The sequence below is a fragment of the Bufo bufo genome, chromosome 6 (assembly GCF_905171765.1).
Source record: "Bufo bufo chromosome 6, aBufBuf1.1, whole genome shotgun sequence".
Taxonomy (NCBI): Eukaryota; Metazoa; Chordata; class Amphibia; order Anura; family Bufonidae; genus Bufo; species Bufo bufo.
In genome coordinates this window covers 304585127-304603196 of record NC_053394.1, presented here as the reverse complement: position 1 = coordinate 304603196, position 18070 = coordinate 304585127, and the positions used below count along the sequence as shown (strand labels likewise).

The 18070-nt window shown below is 45.3% G+C and overlaps 1 protein-coding gene across 1 annotated transcript; it reads right to left on the bottom strand.

The window, feature by feature from the left end:
* Positions 1-3752: 3752 nt before the first annotated feature.
* On the bottom strand, positions 3753-16138 carry LOC121005694 (E3 SUMO-protein ligase ZBED1-like). The gene is made up of 5 exons (XM_040438467.1): positions 15970-16138; positions 15381-15595; positions 10143-10293; positions 9591-10056; positions 3753-3822 (listed from the first exon to the last, which is right to left on the bottom strand). The coding sequence occupies exons 1-5, from the start codon at positions 16136-16138 to the stop codon at positions 3753-3755; spliced, it is 1071 nt and encodes a 356-aa protein (XP_040294401.1).
* Between the last annotated feature and the right edge of the window lie 1932 nt (positions 16139-18070).

Genomic DNA, 18070 nt, shown 5'->3' with positions numbered 1-18070 from the left:
AGCGCAGAGCGCTCAAACCTTTGACCGACTGGCTCCGGTCCAATAAGGTTCTGTACCGCTGGTCCTATCCCTTTGGCCTAGCATTCACATTTGCAGGAAAAAGGATCAACATTTCATCATTCTCAGACCTTGCTCCCACCTTTGATCTACTAAATGTCTCTCCGTTGCCTATTGAAAATTGGGAACTTTTCCAGGATCTAGGTGACCTGCCAGACCTTCCTAGAGTGACTCCCTTTGAAGTGCTACGAACCCCAAAGTCCTCACGCTCCAAGAGAAGAGGCCACCAACTTATGCCTAGAAGCCTTTCGCAAGATCAATAGCAGGTCCTCATACCTCCCCTTGTTCTGATCCACATAGCCCATATCTACTGCTTAAGTATTATGTGCCTATCTCTGCCTGCTCATGTGGACTTATAATGAATATATCCATATGTTTGTGCCAAATCTGCTTACCATAAGGTTTGACCCTTTCCTGCCTCTTATTCCATAGCCCTATTTAGGGTGTTATACGACCTCCTCCTCGGTCACTTGACCAATTACCCCTCACATGTATAATATGTATAATGCATATTACGCATATATAATTATGCTTGTTCTTTCTTTTGTTGTTTTAATATGTTTTATTCTATTTTCTTACCCTACCTTTCTACCAAGGTACTTGTTATTTTCTCTAGCACTACGCGAATCTCGCTACAACATGGTCCTGATTTCTCACCAAAAGGCAGAGACCCATGAAACTTTTACACTCTCCTGGAGGATATACCACCGGCAAAAAGGTAAATACACCCACGCCTTATTAAATGGCTGATTTACGCATAGCTTCTTACAATGTTAAAGGCTTCCACTCCCCTTCCAAAAGGAGTCAAATCTTTACCATTTTAAGAAAGGCTAAAACTGAAGTGGTGTTCCTCCAGGAGACACATTACCGTTTCAATCAGTACCCTAATATGCAGTTTTCTTATTACTCTAATTGGTACCATTGTGGAGGCAATTCCTCAGCATCAAGTGGGGTTAGTATAGGATTCCAAAGGAAGATTCCCTTTAAGCATATCAATCAAGTGTTAGACCCTGACGGAAGATATATTTTAGTTAAAGGCACTATAGGCCAGCAAACATATACCTTTATAAATATATACGCTCCTAACTCAAATCAATCCCAATGGCTTGCTACTATTGTCCCTATTATTAACTCTTTCAAAGAAGGAATAGTGATAATGGGAGGAGATTTGAATGTTGCCCTATTCCCGCAATTAGACATATCTTCACGCAAATCGACCCAATCCGGCAAATCCCTTAAAGCTATTAGGAATAACCTATGGAACCTTAACCTGATAGATGTTTGGCGTTCTCACCATCCCAATACATTGGATTATACATTCTACTCTCCAATGCATGGCACTTATCACCGTCTTGACTATTTGTTTATTTCTAAGGAGCACTTACATCTGTGCAGTGAAGCTTCGATAGGTTCCATACACATATCAGATCACTCTCCTATTTTTATTCAAATCTTAGCTCCCACTGAAAATCCCTCGTGCTTCAATTGGCGACTAAATGAGACTCTCCTAGGTAACCAGGATTCAGTAGACTCAATCTCTAAATATATATCAGAATACTTTTCCATAACTAAGTGCTCAGACATTTCCATTAACACTCTTTGGGATGCCCATAAGCCCGTCATCAGGGGTCATTTTATCAGCATTGGGTCCCACCAAAAAAGACTAAAGGAGAAAGCCATGGATAAAATACTTAATAAAATACAAAATCTTGAATCTTGTCACAAAAAAGACCCCTCTGATTCTCATCTTAATGAACTGTCAAAGTATAGGGCGAAACTTAAATCTCTCTTAATAACTAAAGCGGCCAAGTATTATATGAATACCCAACATAAGTTTTTCGCCCATGGTGATAAGGCCACCAAATTTTTAATGAACAGGATTAAGGGGAGGAGATCCACAAATTATGTCCACCAATTGACCTCGCCCGAAGGAGTCCCAATCTTCTCTGTCCACCAGATAGCAGCACAATTTCGCTCCTTTTACAATAATCTTTATAATCTTACCCCCTCTGTGACTTCAGATAGGCGTACATCCGCCATCCTGGCCTTCCTGGAATCAGCTGAAATTCCATCTATCTCCACTGACCAGAAGCTAAAACTAGAGGCCCCTTTTACTTTAACGGAACTCAAGAATGCAATGCTTCAAATGCAATCAGGAAAGAGCCCCGGCCCTGATGGCTTTCCGATTTCATATTATAAAACTTTCCAGGATCTCCTTCTTCCTCACCTTTTAGAGGTTTGTAATCAGACTTTACGTGGTTGCACACTTTCAAGAGATATGACCGTGGTACATATCTCACTAAGGCTACTTTCACACTAGCGTTCAGAGAGGATCCGTCTGGTGTCTGCACAGACGGATCTGCTCCTATAATGCAGACGTTTGGATCCGTTCAGAACGGATCCGTCTGCATTATAGTTTAGAAAAAATTCTAAGTCTGAAAGTTGTTCAGACGTATCCGTCCAGACTTTACATTGAAAGTCAATGAGGGACGGATCAGTTTGAAAATTGAGCCATATTGTGTCAACTTCAAACGGATCCGTCCCCATTGACTTACATTGTAAGTCTGGACGGATCCGTTTGCCTCCGCACGGCCAGGCGGACACCCGAACGCTGCAAGCTTTCCGCGGAGCGGAGGCTGAACGCTGCCAGACTGATGCATTCTGCGTTCGGGGCCGCTTGTGAGACTCTTCAAACGGAGCTCACAAGCGGAGCCCCGACGCTAGTGTGAAAGTAGCCTTATACCAAAGGATGGGAAAGATCCTAAACAATGCTCTAATTACAGACCCATATCCCTCCTAAACATAGACCTCAAGCTCCTGGCCAAAATGCTAGCTAACAGATTAGCTATCCTTCTTCCTGATCTTGTGCATGGGGACCAGGTTGGCTTTATTCGCAATAGAGAGGGCAAAGACAATACCGCCAGAGTGATTAATACCCTATGTCATGCCAAGAAAATTTCTTCCCCTCTGCTTCTTCTCAGAAAGCATTCGATAGGATAAATTGGCAATTTCTAAAACATACTTTGCTGAGATTTTGTCTTCCTGGTTCCTTTGTACAAGCAACTTTCGCCAAGTATGAGCATGCAACGGCCCTGGTACAGGTGAATGGGAATCTATCCTCCCCATTCCCAATAAGTAATGGGACTCGATAGGGCCGCCCCCTCTCCCCGCTTTTATTTATCTTAGCACTAGAACCACTTCTCTCTAATATAAGACGGGACAGGGAGATTGAATGTCTATGTTTGGGAGGCAGGGAACAAAAAATTGCTGCATTTGCCGATGACGTCCTTATGATGACGGTTAACCCGAAAGTTTCTCTGCCACGTATTCAGATCCACCTTAACACATATAGTTTAGCTTCAGAGTTTAAAATTAACGCCAACAAATCCTTAGTCCTCTGCTTGGGCATCCCTCAATCCACAAAGAACCAATTGATGGTTGACTCCCAGTTTAACTGGTCCTCTACTACAATTACGTATTTAGGAGTAAAAATTAGCCCCAAAATCCACAACCTTTTCTCACTCAATTACACCCCTTTAAGAACTTTAATATTTAATGCTATTGACATTCTGGCTCAATCCAACCCAACACTATCCTGGTTTGGCCGCAAAAACCTCCTTGCGTCATTAATTCTTCCTCGCCTCACCTATTTGCAACAAGTCCTACCTATTTCTGTCCCTAAACACTACTATGACTCAATTATCAAAAAGTTCAGATCCTTCATCTGGAGTGGAAAGAAAGCGAGACTTTCGTTCTCCTTCCTCACTAAACCCAGACAAGCAGGGGGAATAGGCCTCCCAAATCCTGAATTATATGGCCAGGCCATTCTTCTTTCCCGAGCTGTTGCATGGTTGCACCCTACCTCGCCTTCCCTGGCAGTAGAGACCGAGGTGGACATACTGAACAGGTCACCTAGAGCACTACTCCTAGGATTTCAATCTGTCTTTCCCGGCCAACTAAGTCACTATCCAATCATCAAAGCCACATTAGAGGCTTGGAAGTGGCTTTCAGCTTCACACTGCTCCATCCCTTTCCCCTCCCCTTTACTGACAGTAAAGGACATAATTGACACAGCCCCCCCCCCCTCATTAAGAACGTCGACTTCCCAAGGACTTAAGTCTTCCCTAATTTCTATTATCTTACTGGCTCTTCCCTCTGGCGAGTGGATGGACCCAGAAACCACAAATACACTACTAAACCCCCACATATGCGATATTTTCCATATCATACCTTAGAGCTTATCTGAAACAACATGTTAGAATAGGGGATCTGACATAGGGGTGGGCGATATGGCCTAAAATCTATATTGCGATATAATTTGAATCATGTGCGATATGCGATATATATTGCGATATATTATTTTCTTCTGTATGTATACAAAAAATGCAAATTAATAAACTTTGCAAGAAATTTTTAATATATGTATTGTGTAACACATCTTTTTCCAAACAATGTAAAGATGAAGTGTTAGTAAAACACAAATTTCTTGAAAATAAAGTGCAAATTGCAAAATGTAAAATAATAAATAACATCACATTTCTTCCTCCTATCCTGATTACTTAGGCTCCCCTCCATCCATATCACCGTTTCTCCTTTTTGGCTCGGTTGAGGAGCAGGAGAACGGAAAGGACGGATTCGGCACATAACTGACCACTAACTAAGGGTAACAGAGCCTAAAGACCCCATAGACTATAATGGGATCCGTTCCGTGTCCACTCAGAACATGATTTTTGAGCGGAGACAAAAGTAGTGCATGCAGGACTTTAGTCTCCGCTAAAAAATCATGTTCTGAGCGGACACGGAACGGACCCCATTATTGTCTATGGGGTCCTTAGGCTCCATTACGCTCAGTTAGGTGTGTCAGTTATCTGCAGAATCCGTCCTTTCCGTTCTCCTGCTCCTTAATGGAGCTGGAGAACGGAAAGGAGAAACGGTGATGTGTGAACGAGCCCTTACTTGCACAAAAATAAAAAGCTGCACATATTTGAACGAAAAAGCCTTCAAGTTCAACAGGTTTCTTAACGGTAAACAGTTAGGCTGCGTTCACACGGACGAGATTTCCGCGCGGGTGCAATGCGGTAGGTGAACGCATTGCACCCGCACTGAATCCGGACCCATTCATTTCAATGGGGCTGTTCAGATGAGCGATGATTTTCACGCATCACTTGTGCGTTGCGTGAAAATCGCAGCATGCTCTATATTCTGCGTTTTTCACGCAACGCAGGCCCCATAGAAGTGAATGGGGTTGCGTGAAAATCGCAAGCATCCGCAAGCAAGTGCGGATGAGGTGCGATTTTCACGCATGGTTGCTAGGTGACAGTCTATTCACTGTATTATTTTCCCTTATAACATGGTTATAAGGGAAAATAATAGCATTCTGAATACAGAATGTTTAGTAAAATAGCGCTGGAGGGGTTAAAAAAAATAAACAAATTAACTCACCTTCTCCTCTTAATCGCGAAGTTCCCGGTCTCTTCTTTACTTCTTTAATGATGAGTTGTGGGCTAAAGGACCTTTGGTGACGTCAGATCACATGCTCCAATCACATGGTCCATCACCGTGGTGATGTACCATGTGATTGGAGCATGTGATCTGACGTCACCAAAGGTCCTTTAGCCCACAACTCATCATACCGGGAACTTCGCGAACAAGAGGAGAAGGTGAGTTAATTCTTTTTTTTTTTTTAACCCCTCCAGTCCTATTTTACTAAGCATTCTGTATTCAGAATGCTATTATTTTCCTTTATAACCATGTTATAAGGGAAAATAATACAATCTACACTACAACTAACCCAAACCTGAACTTCTGTGAAGAAGTTCGGGTCTGGGTACCACAGTCGGTTTTTTATCACGCGCGTGCAGAACACATTGCACCCGCGCAATAAAAACTGAACATCGGAACGCAATCGCAGTCAAAACTGACTGCAATTGCATTCCTACTCGCGCGGGTTTGCCGCAACACACCGGGACGCATCCGGACCTAATCCGGACACGCTCGTGTGAACCCAGCCTTAAAGGGAATTTGACACCTGTCATCAACTTTATGCTGCCCAGACTAACAGCAGCATAAAGTAGAGACAGGTGAGTTGATTTCATCAGTCTGCATAGTTTAAAAGTAAGTGGTTGCCCGAGAACCACCATCACATTAATTGCTGACTGGGCCTGGAAAAGAATCCCGGCCTCCTGAGAAGAGTCCTGGTTATTCATGAATTCCTGCTCTCCCTGCCACCTGCTGATGACTGACAGTCTTCTACCTAGTTTTCTCCCTTTCTGTCTAGGAGAGAACTGCCAATCATCAGCAGATGGGCCGGGAGAGCAAAAGATTATGAGTAACCAGGACTCTTCTCAGGTAGATTTGACTCTTTTCAAGGCCTGGGCTGCAGTGATTATGATGCTGGTTCTCAGCAACCACTTACTTTTAGTTAATGAGAGACACACCGCTGAAATCAGCATTTTTGTCATTATTTTATGCTGCTGTCAGTGAGGTCAGCATAAAGGTGATGACAGGACAGGTTCCCTTTAAATATATAACAAATTGCAAACTTGCAAATCAATATGTAGTGCGAGTGCGACTGAACATCAGCCTTGCATGCCGTCATTACATTTAATATCTCCTTATTGGTCCAGAGGACCTGAGCGAGCGTTACTTTCGCACACTCACTGAATAGTTTTATTAAAATTCTACTTTATTGATATATCCTTTAAAATCACTTCGTGTTAGACAAGGAACTCAAAAATGTGATTAAAATTACTCAGGGAGGCCACGTCCCTTCCCTATAACCTGAACTCCCTGAGTAATTTTAATCACATTTTTGAGTTCCACTTCCTTGTCTAACACTAAGTGATTTTAAAGGATATATCAATATCAATAAAGTAGAATTTCAATAAAACTATTCAGTGAGGGTGCGAAAGTAACGCTCAGGTCCTCTGGAGTCACCAATAAGGAGATAATAAATACAGGAGTATAGCGTTGCACGCCTCCTGAGGGGTCCTGTCATTACATAATGCACTTCAGCCAAGGTTTTTCCGCCAGAAACACAAGTTTGTCCACAGTCTCGGGCTTCAGTGCAGATCGGTGGCATGTTACTATATTGCCACTGGTGCTGAATGCCCTTTCTGAAGGGGCACTTGTGGCAGGAATGCAAAGATATTTCTTGGCTAGGCTTGCCACCCTGGGAAAATTAGCCTGGTGCAACCTCCACCACTCCAGTGGGTCAGCTTCTCCTTCTACATCCAGTGCCTACAGGTAACTCTTAAGCTCAATTTTAATCGCTTCTCTGTCAGTGAGGGCAGCTGGGCCAGGCTGAGCAGATGCATTTTTTTTAAAAGCTGCCCAGACTTCGTTTACTCCTCTTGGGTTCTCTCTGGGCTTCTCCAGCAGCTCCTGTGCTTGTGTGTGATGGTGATGATGACTCTGTGGCAGACACAGCTTGCATCTCTAGCAGTGCCTGAATTTCTGCTGCTGCCTTTGTGAAGATGAACTCTCTTCGGTCATCTGCTATATATGATGATCTGAAGGTACTAGACAGGGGTGCCCGTTGTCGCCTCTGCTATTTGCAGTTGCGATTGAGCCATTAGCCGCAGCGATTCGTAAGTCAACGGACATTCGGGGGTTCCAGTATGGGACAATTAATAATAAAGTGGCGATGTATGCAGATGACACTTTGCTTTTTCTGGGGGATACTGGTCCATCGTTGGAAGCGGCTATGAAAATCATTGATTGCTTCAGGGATCTGTCGGGTCTGACTATTAACTGGAGTAAGTCAGCGATTATGCTGCTTGACGGGCAAGTGCAATCACAGACAGTGCGAGACAGAAGTATTCCATGTGTAGCGACCTTTAAGTATTTGGGTATCCATATATCCCCGAGAATCCGAGACTTTGGGCGCCTTAACTTTGACCCGCTGGTTATTAAATTTCGTAATAAAACTAAGGCATGGTGTAAACTATATCTGTCGGTGGCGGGAAGAGCTAATCTCATTAAAATGGTGTTGATGCCCCAGCTACTCTATGTTCTACATAACTCCCCGGTCTGGCTGTCAAAGTCCAAATTTGTTCCAATCAATGCTACTTTCAGGGAGCTCATATGGCGGAAGGGGCAACCGAGAATTAAGCTTGAAACGTTGCAATATCCTAAAACAGAAGGGGGCCTTGCAGTGCCAAACCCCTGGGTGTACTTCCTGGCGGCCAACATTTTAAGGGGTGGATGGAACTGGAGTCGAGTGAGATGTCGTGTCAGTTGTTTAAACATTGCTTGTCCTCTAATGACCTACTGCTGATCCTTGAGACTAAGGGGGCTGGAAAGAGTGGTCCGATGGGTGATTTGGGACACTTGATGCAGTCCGTGTGGAATAAGGTCAAGCTCCTGAGGGGGGTTTTCGGCAATACGGAATACACTCCACTGTGGGACAATCCCGTGCTGCCGGAATTCCTCTCCCTGTCTGAGTTTGGGGCATGGAAAAGGAAGGGTATTCTGAGGTTGGGCCATCTTTTGGAGGAAAACAAGTTCATGTCATTTACCAGATTTCAGGAGAAGTATGAACTGCCTAGAACCCATTTTTCTAAGTACCTTCAGGTGAGACACGCATACAACTCCACATTTAAAGGTACGACTGAGGTGGCAGGGAGAGATGCTGCATTGCACCAGATCCTGTCCAGGGGGGCGAGGAGAGGTATGATTTCCTGTATATACAAGCTGTTGCTTGATAAGTTTCTAATGTCACATCCGCTTGCGGCTAAAAGTAAATGGGAGAAAGATGTTGGCGAATTAACTGATGACCAATGGTCTGACATACTGGAGGCGATACCTCTCTCTTCCTTGAGTGAAGGACGTAAACTCTCGCAGCTGTTTATTGTCCATAGAGTCTACAAAACACCGTTTTTTTTTGTTCCGTATAGGGTTTAGACCCACGGATGAATGTCCAAGATGCTCTGTGGTCTCTGCAGATTTGTTGCATATGATGTGGACGTGCGAGAGGTTAGGGAGATACTGGGAGTTGGTACGTCAGACAACACAGGACGTTTACAAAGTACGAATACCCTCTGACCCGAAAGTGTGTGTGTTAGGATATGTCTCTGAATTGGCCACCGGTCAGGTGCATAAAATAGCTATAGGTAGAATGTTATATGTCGCTAGGAAGTTAATCGCCCTACATTGGATACAGACAGCGCCGCCAACCCTAGGCGAATTCATAAGTGCGGTTGACACGATGCTGAGTTATGAACGGATGGTGTACCAGAAGCGTGGATGCCCAGCGAAATTTGGAAAATTGTGGGATCCATGGCTGTCGTTTCGACGTCTGAATAGAAATGTTTAACAATGTGCCTTTGAATTTTGCAGGTTAGGTTAGGGTGGGGTGGGATGGGAGGGGTGGGGGGGTTGGATTGAAACTTGATTACTACACATAGTTTGGTGTCCTTTTTGTTACTAGCCCTATGGACAGTATGTCTCTATGTCATCCTTGTACGTAATGTGATAAAACGTGTATTTACACTGTAAAATGTTCAATAAAAATTATCTGATTTAAAAAATACTTGAGGATGGCTGTCTTCATGTCCTTCATCAGTTCTGTGTCAATGTCATCATCAGCTAGAGGAAGAACTGTGGTGTTTAGAAGGTGGAGCACAGGTTTGACAGTCGACACACTCACATACTCTTCTCCAGACAGAGCATCTGTAAACTCCAACAGGGGACTGAGGGTCTTGTTCATAGATTCTAACACATCAATGTCCTGCCAAGTTGGTACCAGGTGCCTGGTTTTCCTGTCTGCTTTCAGGACCTGTGATATGGCCTTCTCTTGTTCGAGCAGCCGCTGAATCATCTGTTGTCGAGACCCCCATCTTGTTGGTGTTTCAGTGATGAGGCGGTGAGGAGGCAGGTTTAGCTCAGCCTGGGCATTAGCCATTTCTCTCTTCCTTTTCCAAGCGTAAGAAAAGGCACTCACTATTTTCTTGCATTTGCCAATGGCATGTTCAACACGGGCGTCTTTCACACTTCTCTCTAAGGACAAAATTGGAAGATATCATTATCACATTAACCCCAGTGCATAATGTAACTAGTCTAGGACTAAAAGAAACTCTACCTACCTATGGCGAGGTGGAGCCTGTGACCAAAGCACTGCAGTCTTGTCCAGCCGTTAATTTCCACTGCTTTCACAATATTTGCGCCATTGTCGGTGGTTATGCAGACTTGTAACTCTTCTTTAAGTCCCCATGACTTGAGCGCTTCCTTCAATCCCTGAGATATCAGTTCACCCGTATGATCCTCGGGAAAATAAGATGTCTGTAGGCATCTGCTACACAACTTCCACTCGTCATTGATGAAGTGGATTGTGAGACTAATGTAAGGCTCCATTGTGCGACTTGACCACAAGTCCGTAGTAGTTGCATAGTATTTTATGCTCCGGAGTTCGTTCTTTACTTGCTCACGGACTTTGTCATACAGTTTGGGCACTTCAGTTTGGCTAAAGTGTTTGCGGCTAGGTACCTCGTAACGTGGATCGAGTGTCTCAATCATGTTCTGAAAGCCGCGTTACTCCACTGTAAGAAAAGGCACCATGTCCTTACACAGGTATAGGGTAATGGCATTTGTAATATCAATCCACCGCCGATTTTTTTTGTCATACGGAGTGCCTTTAGAAAATGCTTTCACAATATCGGTCTGCTGGTGGGCAGGGCCACCTTTTTTCTTTCCACTAGACTGACTGGCCGTTTGTGGAGGAGGGCGCAGTTTTTGGCTATCTTGGTATTCCAAAACGTGCTTCATTTTGAGGTGATGAAACAAATTGGTTGTATTCCCTCTCTTCGCTATTATTGTCGCCCGGCATAGTTTGCAGATTATATTTTTCTGCTCCACATCCGACTTCTTAAACCCAAACCAGGTCCATATGACAGACGTCGCACCGGTCTTCTTTATGAGCACCTCCTCCTCTTCCTCCTCCCCACATGCTGTAAGCGCCTCCATGAAGTTGACCAAAACAGGCACAACTTAAGTTGATCTTGATGACATATAGGGCGCCTGCAGGAAACGATTATTTTAGCAATCGAGGACTCGTCTCTAATAAGACAAACCGTCTCTTAAACTATTGCTAACGTATTGCTAATTGCTTTTTAAAAACAATATTTTTATGTGGTATAGCAAATCATCAGCCCCATGCCATTTGCTGTCAGTCAGCGTCAGACAGACCCATGGCATTTGCTAATTGCTATCATCAGACATGTCCCCCAGAGCCAGTGCCATCAGCCCCATGGCATTTGCCATCAGCCCCATGGCATTTGCCATCATCTATCAGACTGTGTGATGATGGCAAATGCCATGGGGCTAATCTGATGGCACTGGCTCACTGCTGGGTGACACATGTCTGATGACGGCAAATGCCATGGGCATGGGGCTAATCTGATGGCACTGGCTCACTGCTGGGGGACACATGTCTGATGACTGCAAATGCCATGGGGCTAATCTGATGGCACTGGCTCACTGCTGGGGGACACATGTCTGATGGCAAATGCCACATGGGGATAATCTGATGGCACTGGCTCACTGCTGGGTGACACATGTCTGATGACTGCAAATGCCATGGGGCTGATCTGATGGCACTGGCTCACTGCTGGGGGACACACGTCTGATGGCAAATGCCACATGGGGCTAATCTGATGGCACTGGCTCACTGCTGGGGGACACATGTCTGATGACTGCAAATGCCATGGGGCTGATCTGATGGCACTGGCTCACTGCTGGGGGACACATGTCTGATGGCAAATGCCACATGGGGCTAATCTGATGGCACTGGCTCACTGCTGAGGGACACATGTCTGATGACTGCAAATGCCATGGGGCTGATCTGATGGCACTGGCTCACTGGGGGACACATCAGACATGCCCCCCCCCCCCCCCAGAATTTGAGCCAGTGCAATCAGATCAGCCCCATGTGGCATTTGCCATCATCAGACATGTGTCCCCCAGCAGTGAGTCAGTGCCATCACACTTGAGCTCAACCCCATGTGGCATTTGCCATCAGACATGTGTCCCCCAGCAGTGAGCCAGTGCCATCAGATAATGTGGCATTTGCCATCATCAGACTTCATGTGTCTCCTCCCCTGCTATACATTCAGAGAGCATGGTCTCAGACTCTCAGTGCCATCAGAAGATGATCACTACAGCATCAGCCCCCATGGCCATCCTTTCCTTATCCACTCTCCCCCCCCTCCAATCCTCCAGAGTCCCCCTCCGATCCTCCAGAGTCCCCCTCCGATCCTCCAGAGTCCCCCTCCGATCCTCCAGAGTCCCCCTCCGATCCTCCAGAGTCCCCCTCCGATCCTCCAGAGTCCCCCTCCGATCCTCCAGAGTCCAGCGTCCCCCTCCCGATCCTCCAGCAAGAGTCCCAGATAGTCCCCCTACAAGAGCGAGAGCAGCTGTTATAAAACTTACCTTTCCTGCAGGGTGCTCGGCAGCGGCTGGCTAATGGAGTCCGCGGTGTGGCGTCTTCTTCCAGCACTGGCGGGACCTCACTGACGTCACACACAGCGTCAGCAAAGCGGCCTGACGCTGTGCGCACGCCGGCCCTGGCCAGTACAGCGGTATTGCGGAGTCGGGAGGCCAAAAGAAGCTTCTGGGTAATGATTCAGGTGGTCATATCGCAGTCCGGCGATATAGGCGATATGGCGAAAATCCATATTGTGGCCCAAATTTATATCGCATATCGCCTATATCGCCTATACCGCCCATCCCTAATCTGACACGTCCACTAGTATGGTTTGAATCATTAATTTCCCATCATTCTGCCCCTAAGAAACTCATATCGCAGATTTATGGTAAATTGCGGCTTCCGTCTTTGCTAGCTAAACCTTCCTTTGTGAGGTATTGGGAGAAGGACATCAATATCGTTGTTCCGTTCAACTTCCTCCCCAGACTCCTTGGTTCCCCCCATGGGGCCTCCCGCTGTGTCCGAATTCAGGAAAACGGCTATAAGATTCTCACTAGATGGTATAATACGCCTGATAAGACATCATTATACTCTGAATCTGCTTCGGACATTTGTTGGAGGTGCCTTGGGGAGAAGGGGACTTTTTTCCACATCTGGTGGACGTGTCCCCTCATTCATAAGTGGTGGACTGAAATCTTCGCTTCTGCTAACAAGATTTGCGGCACCTCTATACCACCGTCTCCACAACTGGCCCTTTTATCCCTCTCTCTAGAAGAGCCTAAGGTAAAACCGTCATTTGTTTTCACTCAGATGCTAACGGCTGCCCGACTCCTGCTTCCTAAATATTGGCTGCAAACCCAGGTTCGAACCATGGAACAATGGATCCAAAAAATGAACCAACTTCATAGGTTTGAGGAGCTATCCTCTTGGGAAACGCGCACACATGGGGTTTTTCTTAAAAAATGGTTCCTCTCGTCAAATTACAGGGCGCCCAAAGGTACGCTGGACCCTCTATCACATTGTACTGACTCCTAGACAATGTTAGTAGCTCTCCTTTAACCTAATGCCACATTACCCATCTCATCCTCCTGTTTACATTTGGAGGTCTGATTAGGGCTTATATTACATAAACCATCTTCTTCTGATTTGTGGGCACGCTCCCTAATCATTTCTCATATTGGCTATGGGTTTATCCTAACACTTAATACTATGTCTGATTGCTCTTATCCTATGATACTTAGACCTCTTCATTTTCTCATACCTATGCCTCTCCCTCATGACTGTTATGTAATGATTTAATTGTCAAATTGTAATTACCAAACCAACTTTGTATCCTCTGCATAATCGCTATGTACTTACAATTGTTCTCAGCCAGGACTGCGTGCCTATACCTTGGTACCCTGTTACCCCTTGTTTTTCTTTGAAAATCACAATAAAAACATAAATAAAAAAAAAAAAAAAAGAGTCCTTGAGCATAGCAGCACCAACCTGTTTTCACGGCAAACAGGTAGTAAGCCTTCATTCAGACACAAGGCTCCCAGATCCCAACACAGAGACCTCGCTTCTGAGCCCAGCTGCCTATTAAAGGACAGCCAGGTGCTGCCAAAACCCAGACCGGCACTTAAAATCCAGTCCGGTATTTTACCTCACCTGGCTGTAAATCAGCCCAGCAGCACATGCTAGGAGGAAAATACCTGTTTTGCCAGACCAAACCTCTCACTGTGTCACAGTATTTAATTTGGTTCTGTCCGATCCGGCACTTTGAAGGTTTAAGCTTTAGGCCTAAATTTATCAACCGTTTAAGGACAGCCCTTAAATGCTGGAGATGTTCCACAATGGAGCTGGAGTACAACACAATGTCGTCCAAGTAGATTATGACCGACTCAAAATTTAGATCTCCCAAACATCGCTCCATCAGGCGCTGGAATGTGCTGGAAGCATTCTTAAGCCCAATCAGCATCCGATTAAATTCAAAGAAGCCCATTGGTATTATAAAGGCCATTTTCTCTTTATCTGACTCCTTGAGTGGCACCTGCCAATACCCACTGGCTAAGTCGAGAATGGTGAAATACTTTGCTTTACGAAGGGCAGTCAGTGTCTCTTCTACCCACGGCAATGGGTAAGCATCTCTATGGGTGCATGCGTGTAGCTTCCTGTAGTCCACACAAAATCTAAGGGCTCTGTCTTTCCTTCTCACTAGAACATGGGTGCCGCTCATGGACTTTTGCTCTCTCTTATCACCTGCCCTTCTATCATCTTCCGCAGGAGCCCATTAACCTTTTGGTACAGGGCTGGAGGAATATTTCGATACCTCTCCCTCACTGGAGCAGTGGTGCCGGTATCAATCGCATGCTCCATTGCCTCAATACAGCTATACTCTTCATCATGCCGAGCAAAGACTTCAAGAAACTCATGTAGTAACCGACGCAAAGCCTCCACTAGACTGCTCTCTAAGGGAAGACTCTCCAGACCCACAGTCTTTCAAATTCCTCTGGCTCCCACAGATAACCTTCGTCGGTACCTGGAGCCACCAAATCCAGGGGCACAGCTAGTACGGCTATATCATCACTCTGCAACACATGAACTTCAACTAGCACAGTATGGGGTGGAATGCACACCTCCACTTCACTCACATTTATCAGCTGTACCGCCACCATTCCACATTGCACCCTGCTGATAGTGTGTCCAACAGCCCAGGGGGACTGTTCTGTAATAGGAGCTGAGGGCTCCACTAGGACTGTGGCTCCCTTTAGCGTGTTATGAGTACCTACAGTCAGGGGTATGGTGACCTTTTTCCGGGGGTGTATATTCACGGCACTATGACAGGGGACTCGCATTATTCCCACCGCGCCCACCATGTCAGCAAACCTGTTTGTTGGTGCTGCATTAGGGTCTGACGTACCTCTTGGGTGACATTTATGTGCTTATCATTTCCCTCACCCAGCTCCTTTATAAGCAACCCATCTAGTTCTTGCAGAATGTTCATGCCTACTATCACATGCACCCCATCACAGATACAGTCTCGGACCACAATCCCCTTTTGTTTAAAGACCCTCCCCAACAACTCCACATCCATCCAGGTGACTCCGAACACCGGAATGGGCAAATTATTTGCTGCTGTAAGATTAACCCAGGGGGGCTCAAGTCCACATTGACCCTGGAAGCAAGCCTGGTAAAGCTGGCTGGACATTGTAAAGACCTCGGACCATGTATGAATCAGATATGCCACCGATAGTCCATTTATTCTTGCCTGGACCACAGGGCAACATCCAGCAATGTTCCTTGGAGAAGAAGGAGGGCCCTTGGGAAGGGAGCCCACCACTTGGCCCTCAGCAGCAGGCGCCTTTAGTTTAAAGGCGGTTGGTTAGGAGGCTGGGGCTGTGTAGCTGTACAGGTACGGGCTAAGTGGCCTGGTTCTCCACACCTCCAACACCTACGGGTTTTGCCCAGCCTGGTACGATCTCCCGGCCGCCTTCGCCCAGTCAGCTCACCTGAGTGCCTCAGTTGAGAGATCTCATCCTTATGTTCTCTTAGGGAATCACAAAGGTCCTTAGCAAACTCATAGAATGTGTTTCCTGGAGTCTCTCTGTGCAGTAATTCTTGCGCAGCCACACAGGCGCTTTCCATCTCATCTTTTGTTAACTCAATGGCTTCACGCATAACATCCAGTAAGGACACATCGTCCGCCAGTCTCACATAGTTCTCTCATTGGTTGCTGATGCAACACACTATATGTGCAGGGTCTGTGCTCCTGAACATAGATGCACAACTGCATAGGTAGTAGGTACAGTTGTGTTCCAAATTATTCAACCCCCAATGCTGTAAAGGGTTTTAGGGAATTTAGTGTACATTTGTAATTGTGTTTAGAATGAAATCTTACAAGGACTTTTTAAAGAACCAAATGCAACTAAAATGACATCAATTGTTTTTGTAATACAGTATTATTTTTTGTGATTTCTTCATTGACACAATTATTCAACCCCTGAAAGACTACCACTCTCATTCAAGTGTTTTCGATCAGGTATTGAAAACACCTGTGGATGTCAAGGAGCAGCAATCAAGCATAATAAGTACCAATTAGGCAGATTTAAAAGGACTGTGATACTCAGCTCCTTCTAGACATTTACTGGTGTGTTTACAAACATGGTGAAGTCAAGAGCATGGTCCAGGGAGACAAGAGAAGAGGTGATTTCTCTTCACAGGAAGGGCAATGGCTATAAGAAGATTGCAAAGATGTTAAACATACCAAGAGACACCATAGGAAGCATCATTCGCAAATTCAAGGCAAAGGGCACTGTTGAAACGCTACCTGGTCGTGGCAGAAAGAAGATGCTGACTTCAACTGCTGTGCGCTACCTGAAGCGCAAAGTGGAGAAAAGTCCCCGTGTGACTGCTGAGGAACTGAAAAAAGATTTGTCAGATGTGGGTACTGAAGTTTCAGCTCAGACAATAAGGTGCACACTGCGTAATGAAGGCCTCCATGCCAGAACTCCCAGGCGCACCCCCTTGCTGTCTCCAAAGAATAAGAAGAGTCGACTGCAGTATGCCAAAAGTCATGTGGACAAACCACAAAAGTTTTGGCATACTGGTCTGTGGACTGATGAAACAAAATTAGAACTGTTTGGGCCCATGGATCAACGCTATGTTTGGAGGAGGAAGAGCAAGGCCTATGAAGAAAAGAACACCTTGCCTACTGTGAAGCATGGTATGGGGTCAATCATGCTTTGGGGCTGTTTTGCTTCTACAGGTACAGGGAAGCTTCAGCGTGTGCAAGGTACCATGAATTCTCTTCAGTACCAGGAGATACTGGATAAAAAATGTGATGCAGTCCGTCACAAACCTGAGGCTTGGGAGACGTTGGACCTTTCAACAGGACAATGATCCCAAGCATACCTCCAAGTCCACTAGAGCATGGTTGCAGATTAAAGGCTGGAACATTTTGAAGTGGCCATCGCAGTCACCAGACTTAAATCCGATTGAGAACCTCTGGTGGGACTTAAAGAAAGCAGTTGCAGCGCGCAAGCCTAAGAATGTGACTGAACTGGAGGCTTTTGCCCATGAAGAATGGGCGAAGATACCCGTATATCGCTGCAAGACACTTGTGTCAAGCTATGCTTCACGTTTAAAAGCTGTTATAACTGGAAAAGGATGTTGTACTAAGTACTAAGATTGAATGTCACTTGGGGGTTGAATAAAACTGATAATGATGTGAGCACAGAAAATACATTTGTGTTTTTTTCATTATAAATGTTATGTTATATTTGTCTGACTTACAAGTGCCTCTTTGATTTAATTGTAAACAAGATGACTGAAATGATCAAAATCAATGTCAAACTGGCCAAAACACTCAATTTCAGTGGGGGTTGAATAATTTTGAAAACAACTGTATAGCATAGGACCTGCCTGATCTGAGACCACCGTGGCACTGGTAGGCGGGCAAAGATGTGTTTTGATCAAAATATATTGGCTAAGAGTCTTAGATTTTATCATTAGAGTGAGGGCTTAGTCCATATATTATGTTTGCATTTACTGTTTTCCTGCATTATATTCCGTAACTTTAATAGGGTTGATCCTGGTGACAGAGCCTCTTTA

Bases quoted from the DNA above. Each gene is read 5' to 3' on its own strand.
- LOC121005694 (XM_040438467.1), bottom strand. From the start codon at position 16,138: ATGCGTGAAGCCATTGAGTTAACAAAAGATGAGATGGAAAGCGCCTGT. The intron at 15,596-15,969 runs GTGAGCTGACTG...TTAATCTTACAG, and splicing joins CTCTCAACTGAGGCACTCAG to CAGCAAATAATTTGCCCATT. The intron at 3,823-9,590 runs GTATTTTTTAAA...GTCTGGGTTTAG, and splicing joins ATGAAGACAGCCATCCTCAA to TGAGGAAGGAGAACGAAAGT.